At 37.9% G+C, this 10596-nt stretch overlaps 1 protein-coding gene across 2 annotated transcripts; it reads left to right on the top strand.

The window, feature by feature from the left end:
• Positions 1 to 442: 442 nt before the first annotated feature.
• zbtb8a (zinc finger and BTB domain containing 8A) lies at positions 443 to 10455 on the top strand. Of its 2 annotated transcripts, none has more exons than XM_009293047.5 (4): positions 443 to 1514; positions 4775 to 5598; positions 7066 to 7235; positions 9511 to 10455. In XM_009293047.5, exons 2-4 carry the CDS (start codon positions 4803 to 4805, stop codon positions 9829 to 9831), a joined length of 1287 nt encoding a protein of 428 aa, XP_009291322.1. In that variant the 5' UTR covers positions 443 to 1514; positions 4775 to 4802; the 3' UTR covers positions 9832 to 10455. The 2 variants fall into 2 exon arrangements, with proteins under 2 accessions (XP_009291322.1, NP_001035340.2); NM_001040250.2 differs by having other exon boundaries at positions 771 to 1145; positions 9511 to 10333.
• Positions 10456 to 10596: the final 141 nt, after the last annotated feature.

Below are 10596 nucleotides of genomic sequence, written 5' to 3'. Positions count from 1 at the left end.
AAGAAATTCAGTTTTTTTTTTTTTTGTTGCTGTTGATGGGGGGGCCAAAATTTTCACATTTTTGTAGCCTTGCTTATGAATCTGTTTTATATGGTTTACGTTTATATTCATTTATATATAGCCTAAATATTAGAACCAATTGCGTTAATGTGTTATTAAACTCGGTAGAAATTTTTGGAGAAAAAGCATTAGAAATGCAAAGCAAGTGAATAAATTGAACTACTGCAATAGAGAATAAAATTTAATAACTAACTTTTATTTTTTTTAGATCATTGGTCTCAAACTCAATTCCTGGAGGGCCACAGCTCTGCAGATTTTAGCTCTAACCACCTCCCAACTCACACCTGCTTAATAGTCTAGTAGTCTTGAACTCCTTGATTAGTTGGATCAGCTGTGTTTGATTAGGGGTGCAGTTAAACTGCAGAGCTGCAGCCCCGAATCCAGTTTGAGACTTAAGATTTGGATAAACATTAGGCTAATAAAATCGATTAAAAATGGACAAATTAATATAAAATCATACAAAAATATGGTTACATTATTGCAATATGACAAATAAAAGCCAATAAGATTTAAGGAAAATAACATAGATTATTAAAATAAGTAAATAAATAAAACTGTAGGCCTAAATGAGATTATTTTACACATTTTTAGAATATTTTTTACTATAATTAAATTTTTACCAATATAAAAAGGGTCATCATATAAAAAAATTATCCAGCTTTTACATTTTAGGATGGTGGTCCTCACGGCGTTATTATATTCGGGGGTCTGAGGCGTTTAAAAGATTGTTAAACCCCTGCACTGTAAGACAGGCGGGTCAACACAGTGCAGAAAAATACCATAAAACGAGCCATTTCTTCATTTTGAAGGGCAGAAGCTGGTCGTGTAAATGTGCAGGGGTTGCTGTACGGGGGCGCGTGTGCTTTAAGCTGTTCTCCGGTCCCGGGCGCTCCGGACACCCACGTCAGCAAAACGTTTTTCTAGCACAAACGGGTTTCGGTCTTTCGGGCAAAGCAGGAAGTGAAAGCCGTTCGCCCTGATAACAAAAGCTGGAAAAATACATCCAAAGTCGGCAGAGAAATGGAGATGGTGTGTGAAAGTGGGACATGTCGACCGTACCGGAGCGCGGGTGACGCGGGGCATCTGTGAGTATTATGTTTGGGGGACCGGGGGAAACGGTGCCCGGGTAAAGAGGGTGGGCGATGGGGACCAACAGCGAGGCTCAGCGCCAACCCGCGGGTCGTCCGAGCTCAGGTGATCAGGAATATGAAAAGAGTGATGGGGGTGCTTGCGAAGACGGGTGTTTTGCGTTTAAAATCTAGTCTGGAACGATTCCAGCTGAGCTCGGTTCGGTGGGCGGCTCTGCGCGGACGGCAGTGCTCTTGGCAGAAACCACCCCGCTGCCGCTTTCCCCTTATCTGACAGCTCCGAGTCGCATTGAAAGAAATGAAATGTGTGTTTAGTGTTTAAATCTCATTTTAGTGAAGCACGGGAGTGTGTGCGCGGTACCTCAGGTAGGATATTACTTTTTCCGACGGGCGTTGTGCACACAAAAAGGGCGCAGTGGGTTAAATATCATATGACTTTAAGCGTTTTCTGTGGTGCCACGTTTTTATATGGGTTTATGTTAATTGGGTTGGTTATTAATTTATTTATATATGTCTTGCACTGTAACCCAGTTTTGTATTTGTGTGCGCGTGCTGCGAAGGGAGACGAGCGATGGAGAGATTTATTTCCACAGTATGAACGTCCCTTTTTTATTATTCTCTTCGTGTTTTGAGCGTAACCCGTGCTTCTCTTCTCTCCTTGTTCCTGCACACGGTTCTCTTTTTCTCTCTCTCCCTGCTTCTCTCCCTCGTTACCCGATGCGCAAAGTCGGGTGTTGCCTCTTCCACAGCGAATGAATGTGATTGACAGATGTGTCATCCAGTCAGGGAACAGTGGGCGGAGCTTTACCGCCTCCTCATGAAGTCAAGTAGCTGTCATTACGTCACACCAGTGGCTCTTAACCAGGGACCGGAGCCCAACAGAGGGCCTCAAGATTACTTAAAATCAGACGAAACAAACTTTAAAATAAGCCAAAACTACTAAAATTAAGACGTTCCTTAATTTTTATTGAATTTATATATTTTTGTGCTTATGTTTTTAAATGTGCTTATACAGTGCTCAGCATAACTTATACACTGCATTTCGAAAATAAATATTTTTTATATATGTGTTTTAGTGCATTTTAAACAAAACAGATTTATTAAACAGATATATTTATTAAAATAATATTTGAGTCATCAAACATATTTAGAAATTGAAAGATAATACAATTCAAGCAAATTATTGCAAAAATAATTTCAAACTACAAATTTTCAACTAAACTTTAAAAATTTTTTTGCTTCTTTTGGTTTTCCTCTTTTTAAACTTTTATTTAATATTTTTCTATAGCATAAATTTTGGTGTATTTGGACCGTTATCGCAACTTATTTTGTTTGATAAGCTCCAGGTCTAAATGCACAAATATAATAATGTATTATTATTGTATTATTAAAAATATTAATTTAAAAAAAAGATTTGTGGGGGGGGGGGGAGCAGTGGCGCAGTGGTCGCTGGTTCAATCCTCGGCTCAGTTGGCGTTTTTGTGTGGAGTTTGCATGTTCTCCCTGCGTTCACGTGGGTTTCGTTCGGGTGCTCTGGTTTCCCCCACAGTCCAAAGACATGTGGTACAGGTGAATTGGGTAGACTAAATTGTCCGTAGTGTATGAGTGTGTGTGAGTGAGTGTTTGTGGATGTTAAGGTGTGGATGCGTAAAGGCACACTGGATAAGTTGGCGGTTCATTCCACTGTGGCGACCCCAGATTAGTAAAGGGACTAAGCCAACAAGAAAATGAATGAATGAATGAATGAATGAATGAATGATTTGTGTGGGGGTGTACTTATTTATGCTGAGCACTGTGGATCACCCAAAGCACATTTAGCTGTCTTTATTGAATTTGAATGTATTAATAGTAAGAACCTTAAACTGAAAAAGAAGTTCTGTAATCTGTTTAAACTAAAAACTTCTATTTTAAGATATCTATTTAAGACATATTGAAAAGTTCATATGATGAAAACACAAATGGCTAAAACATCTCTCATCCCTTTCAGTTATAAACTACACATATGATTCAGTCAATATCTTCAGTTTAAGCTGTTCAGCTGCAAAATTTAACACAATTTACTACTTGGGGGGGGGGGGGGTGCACAGTGGCACAGTGGTTAGCACTGTCGCCTCACAGCAAGAAGGTTGATGGTTTGAGCCTCAGCTGGGTCAGTTGGCATTTGTGTGTGGAGTGTGTGGTGCATGTTCATGGTCTCTCAATGAATCTTGTTTGCATGACTAGAAATGTTCTTCCTACACTTCTTTTTAGATTTTAATTTTGTTGTCATTAAAGCTGGTTGGTAAAGCCTGCCTTCTTTGATACGATTGGCTGTCATTTTGAGTACTTTTAGACACAGCTTAGGCAGAGCAGGCTAAAATGTACCTTTTAAAAACAATGTTGTTCTGTCAACAAATAGTGCAGCATCCATTTCAAGTACACAAATAGACAATATGGCCATTTCTAATTACTGTGTGCAGGCAGGGGGTTTGTTCCACACAAAGTATTACAGGCCAGTAGATAGCCTATTAAAAGGGGTGGCTTTCTGAAAAAGTGGACCTTTTTTGCAGTTATTCGCCTCATTTTTCTATTCAATTGTGCATTGTAGTGACATTTTAAGCACTAATCAATGCTGGATCCACTTGGATGCTCAGATAGTGATAATAACCACACTTTTTTGATGCATCAAAAATGTTTCCTACAATTGTGTCAAAGTACTTACCGTACTATTTTACTACAAAGTATATATTTACAAATTTGGCTTTAAACTGTAAATTAATTCAGTTTGATAAATATTCTTTTGAGATTAGCATTTTAAATAAAAAAACAAATAAATAAATATTTTAAAATGCTTATTTTTAAATACAAATTTATTATCATAAAATAGGAATCTGGTAAAATAAAAACTGTACCTATAAGCAAATAAAAACCTGACCAGCTCATTCAACTTTCCTCAGTCAGAGTTTGGCCACTTGAATAATTAGAAATTAAATTTGTCTTTAAAAATTAAATTTTCAAAAACAAAATTACATTTTGCTTTTCTACTTAGATTTTTGTCTTCTTTCTAGTCCAATTATCTTTAATAAATCTTATATCAAGAAGCATTTTCTAGGCAAGCAAAACATATTGTTCGATTTAATAAATATAATGCCAAAATTAAGTGAGTTTTACCTTAAAACAAGCAAAATTCTCTGCCAATAAAAATAATCTTGTTTTTCTTTTTGACGTAAGATTATTTTGCTTACCCCATTGGCAGATTATTTTGCTTGTTTTAAGTAAGAACTCACTTAATGTTGGCATATTATTTCTTAAATCAATACAATATGTTTTGTTTTTCTAGGAAATTCTTCTTGATTTAAGAATTTGTAGATATTTGGACTAGAAACAACAACAAAAAAATCTAAGTAAGAGAAGCCTTCTCTTGCAGTGTACCTATAATTTTCACAATTCACAATTTATGATGGCATAGCAGTCAAAATGGTGATAAATGAGCTCATATAGGGGTCAAATTCTAGAATTTGTCAGTGTGGGGGAGTCTTTGGAACCACCCGAACCACCCTGGCTATGGGCCTGTATTGAGCTTAACATTCACAATCATACAGTGTGTGTACAGATTTTGAACCTCCCCCACCCCTTCTGTTTTTCAGGCCTGTTAACAAATGGACCAGTGCAGACATGTCAGCCATCCACCAGAGCTGTCTGCTCAAGCAGCTGGACCAGCAGAGAAAGCAGGAGCTGTTCTGCGACTGCAGTGTTTTGGTGGAGGGCCAGATTTTCCACGCTCACCGGAACGTCCTATATGGCAGCAGCGGATATTTCCGGATGCTCCTGACTCAGGGAGCCAAAGACACTGTTGACTCTGTAAGTGCCTCTTTTGACGTCTTCAGCCCTGATATCTTCACCATCATCCTGGACTTCATTTACTCCGGTCAGCTGGAGCTCAACAGCTCCAACGTAATCGAGGTGATGTCAGCTGCAAGCTACCTGCAGATGAACGACGTCATTTCCTACTGCAAAGCCTTCATCAAGTCGTTCCTCGAGATCAGCACGAAAGAGGACGATGAGAATCGGTATCTGTGTTTGTCTGAGAACAGCTCTCTTCAGGACAGACGTGAGAGCACTATCGAGCCGTCCAACATGTGTGATGTCAGCATGAGTTCTCAAAGCAGACTGTGGGATGAGGAGCAGGAGGATGATCAGCCGCAGGAGGACTTTGGAGGGACGAGCCCGCAGCCGTCAGGACTTCAGCACAACTCTCCTGCACAGTCCAGCCTGGAGGAGCAGTACAGCTCGGTGCTCCCAGAACGCAGGAGGAGGGGGAGCAGGAAGAGGACGGCCTCCAGTCGCCTGGTGGCAGAAGATACTTCCCTCATTGACCTGCAGGGGGTGGTGTCACACTGCTCGCAGAAAGCAGACGAGCTCTACGCCAACCTGCCTTCCATTGTTGGGGTGGTCGGGATGTTTAACAAAGGTGAGTGTGAAGTGAGTTTGTGTGTGTACCTTGTATTCCTTACTTTGTGGGGACCAACTGTACTAGCATGTATAGCATTACCACATCTCATTTTCGACCTTGTGGGAAAATTGTTTGGTCCCCATGAGAATAAAAGCTCATAACCCAAACACAATGAAGTATTTTGAATATATTTGAATATGCAGAATGTTTCCTGTGAGGCTTGGGTTTAGGTACAGGGGTGGGGTTGAGTGACAGAGTATACAGTCTGTATAGAAAAATCATTATGTACATGGGAAGTTCAAATCCCATAAAGTTAGCTGTACAAGTGTGTGTGTGTGTGTGTGTTTGTATATATATATATATATATATATATATATATATATATATATATATATATATATATATATATATATATATATATATATATATATATATATATATACTGTTGAAGTCAGAATTATTAGCCCCTCTTTGATTTTTTTCTTTTTTAAATATTTCCTAAACGATGTTTAACAGAGCAAGGAAATTTTCACAGTATGTCTGATAATATTATTTCTTCTGGAGAAAGTCTTATTTGTTTTATTTAGCAGTTTTTAGTTTTTTAAACACCATTTCAAGGTCATTAGCCCTTTTGGGCTATATTTTTTTCGATAGTCTACAGAACAAACCATCGTTATACAATAACTTGCCTAATTACCCTAGCCTGCCTAGTTACACTAATTAATCTAGTTAAGCTTTTAAATGTCACTTTAAGCTATGTAGAAGTGTCTTGTTTATATATACACTACTGTCAAAAGTTTGTGGTCAGTTCTTTTTTCATCTTTTTTTTAAGAAAATGATTGATCATCAAGGTGGCATTTATTACATGTAAAAAATGGAGTAATGAAGCTGAAAATTCATCTTTAAAATCACTGGAATAAATGATTAAATTATATAATAAACTACTTTTGAACAGTTATTTTATAGTGCAATAACATTTCACAATTGTACAATCTGTACTGTATTTCTGATTAAATAAATGCAGCATGGTGAGCAGGAGAAGCTTATTTGAAAACATTTAAAAATCATGCTGACCCCAAACTTTTGACCGGTAGTGTGTAATCAAATGGTCATTTAAAATTGCAGTGATGTTTCATCTATGACAAAAATACATGTATCTTTCCAACCAACCTAAGTTTTTTGAACTGTAGTATATACAGATTTTTGTATTTCTTGAACTCCAGCAAGACTATCTCTGCTTCCCACAAAGTATGTTCATATTGCACAAATCCAAATCATATTTGGCAACAGAAGCCACTGAAGGTTTTAATTAACAGATTATAAAGAAGCTGCATGCAAGAAATATCTCTTTGACCTGTATCACATTTCTTGGCTCTCTTTCGTTCTCTGTATCTCTATTATATTATCAAGCTTTCAGAATAATTCTCTGATGTAGTGATGCATGAAAAGGAGCTTACAGTCATTTTTCGTCTCTCTCCGTCTCAGATGCCACTCCCTCTATGCGCTACAAATGCCCGTTCTGCACTCATACAGTAAAGAGAAAGGCAGATCTGAAGCGTCACCTCCGCTGTCACACTGGTGAGCGTCCGTATCCCTGTCAGGCCTGCAGCAAACGCTTCACCCGCCTGGAGCACCTGCGCAGCCACTTTGAGACGGTGAGAAACACATGCAGCTTCACACTCTTGTTTGTTCCGTTCACACCTCCACATGACATCCTGCACTGCTGGTCAATAATTCACATCTTGTAGAAATATGCTTATATGGCAAGCTGATTATATGATTCATTCATTTATTTTCTTTTCGACTTAGTCCCTTTATCAATACGTGGTCGCCACAGTGGAAGGAACCGCCAACTTATCTAGCACATGTTTTACGCAGCGGATGCCCTTCCAGCCGCAACCCATCTCTGGGAAACATCCATACACACTCATTCTTTCTCATACACTACGGACAATTTAGCCTAATTATCCAATTCACCTGTACCACATGTCTTTGGACTGTGGGGGAAACCGGAGCACCCAGAGGAAACCCACACGAACACAGGGAGAACATGCAAACTCCACACAGTATTGCCAACTGAGCCAGCCGAGGCTTGAACCAGCAACTTTCTTGCTGTAAGGCGACAGCACTACCTACTGCGCCACCGCGTTGCCCTGACTATATTATAAATTCTGCTAAATGACTAAATGTTATTTAAATGTACTTATTTTTCAGATACTTGCAGTGTCTGGTCTGATCTGTTCTGATGTCTGATCTGTTTTTTAAAAAATTATGTTAATAATTAAAATAATAGACATCCATTTGACCACCTCATACCATTGTGAATGCATAATCGCACCAATTAGTCTAACACCAGCAGATTTAGAGCACAGATAGACACCGTAAACGTTCACAAGACATGGAGAAAACAATGTGTTCTCATATAATAGGTGTTGGTTTCTAGATATTGCCTAAAAGTAGCGTAAGATTAGATGCATTATTTGTATAGTATGTCCTAAAATAAGCCGAAATACCTAATCAGGTCAGAATACAGTAAATAGCCTATCCCACAAATCACTTAAAACGCAAATTAATTTTATGAATAAATTAGATGTAATTCAAATGATGAACCCATACATTTTACTCACTGAAGCAGGAATTACGCAAACTAACATTACCAAAAATGTTGACTCAACCTAAAATTTTAAGGGAACAAACTTCAGGACATTTTTAGGTTTTGCTATGCTCAAAATGCTTCATTTACTCAAATGGATTACATTCACAGTACTCATTAGGGTTAGCTTAAATGGTTTGTTGCAATCGGTTTCAAATGGTTTGAGTTATTCTAACTTATTGGCTTTACAGTGTAAAAATAAGATACCTGTATCTAATGAGAAAGTATTATTCATTCATTTTCTTGTCGGCTTAGTCCCTTTATTAATCCAGGGTCGCCACAGCAGAATGAACCGCCAACTTATCCAGCAAGTTTTTACGCAGCGGATGCCCTTCCAGCCTGGGAAACATCCACACACATTCACACACACACTTACACACTACCCACAGCCTACCCAATTCACCTGTACCGCATGTCTTTGGTATGTGGGGGAAACCGGAGCACCCGGAAGAAACCCACACGAAGGCAGGGAGAACATGCAAACTCCACACAGAAATGCCAACTGAGCCGAGGTTCGAACCAGCGACCCAGCGACCTTCTTGCTGTGAGGCAACAGCACTACCTACTGCGCCAGTGTCTCGCCCAAGAAAGTATTAGTATTTATTAAATAAATTAGCTTAAAAACAGTAGTATTTCATTTTAAATATTAAATTTTAAAATGACTTTCTATATACTTCAACAAAAAGGGTTTTGCTGCTTCTACAAACTTACTTACTTAAAATGAGCTGAAAAATCACAATTCTTGAGTTTTTGGGGACAACTTAATTGTTTTATATTCAATCCGCCTAAATTTGTAAAATAACAAAGTTAATGTAATCGATTTGTGTTGGGACAACATGAAAGACTTGTGTGAAACCTAGTAAGATTTTGACAAAGACTTTTTTTACCCCATTGAACACAATATATGTTATTTTAATAAACTTTTTGGAACAGTAGCTTTTAATGTAGAGGTTCCTTTTCTGCTGGAGATACTGTTACTAAAAACTAAATACTTTTACTAAAAAAATAAAATAGTTGTGTAAAAATAAAAAACGAAAAAAATCTTTCATATACCTTAGGATTGGTATAATAGAAAACTTTGGTGTTTAAAACCTTGACTTTTTTTAAACTGCGGTTAACCTTGAAACCGGTTATCATCCTATGCCTAGTGGACCCCCAGCATTTTTTACAGTACAATGTAGTACATTAGTATTTGGCTAATGTTTCTGTCCATCAAATGAATAATTTAGATTGACATGAGATCTAAAATACACCTTCTCCATTTATCACACTGACAGATTCATCAGGCCCGTAAGCTGGTCTGCAGGAAGTGTAAGCGGCATGTAACTGAAGTCAGTGGACGTGTGGTCAGTGAAGGGACCCGCAAATACAGGCTCTGTGACGTTTGCATTCAGGAGAGCGGCTACAATGATTTAATCACAGATGAAACAGATGGAAATGAGGACAAGGAAGGCCTGTTGTTGGGTGTGGACGAGGACATGAGTGAAAACAGGCAAATTACATGGGTCATGGATGATGATGATCTAGCGGAAGATTCTGGAGCCGATCTCATAATCCAGGAAGTGGACGACAGCGACGAGGAAGCAAGTGGAAAGTGATGATAGATTTGTGTGTGATTGTGTGAATGGGCAGAGCTGCCTTATTGGCGGTTTAAGGTCTGTTGAAATTTCATAAGGGAATCTATGTGCGTTTTTGTACAAATAAAACACTTTGTCTTTTAAAAAAATATATATATAAAGTATTAAATATTACTGCTTTTATAAAAGTACAAGTATATTTCTGTAATTGAAAGTATATTTAGCTTATTTCAAGAAGGCTTTTATGGGCACGATGACAGCGTGATCAGTTATTGTTGATACAGAGCTGATCTAATGGAACTTCACTCTGTAATTCTGCCAGATTTCTTGCTTTGACTTCAGTTTTCAGACTTTAGTCAATGCCAGGGCTTACATATATGATTTTATGTTTTATGCTGCATGGAGTCCAGGCGACCTACTTTTTGTGATGTGTAACAGACTCATTTATTTATTTTCAACAAAACAAATTATCAGTCACAGGCCAAACATAAACAGCGTCTAAATAAAATATTGTATATATGAATGAATGTGTTTATGCTTCACTCTGGATGTGTCACCTTTTGCTATTTGTCTTGCTTTTGACATTCAATTTATTTGTGTTTCGATTTATTTGGACAAAAGAAAATATATTTTATACACATGCAATGTGCGTATGAATCGTCATTTACATTATACCCACATAAAAGAGGAGAGTACGTTCACACATTCCAACATTTAACACAAACCCTAGGAATTTTTCACTTTTTGAGCAAACATTGAGTTCCTTTCAGTGCATTGGGTATGGCA

This window comes from Danio rerio, chromosome 17, assembly GCF_049306965.1.
Source record: "Danio rerio strain Tuebingen ecotype United States chromosome 17, GRCz12tu, whole genome shotgun sequence".
NCBI lineage: Eukaryota > Metazoa > Chordata > Actinopteri > Cypriniformes > Danionidae > Danio > Danio rerio.
Note: the sequence above shows the minus strand (reverse complement) of the source record. Positions and strands in the feature narration are given on the sequence as shown.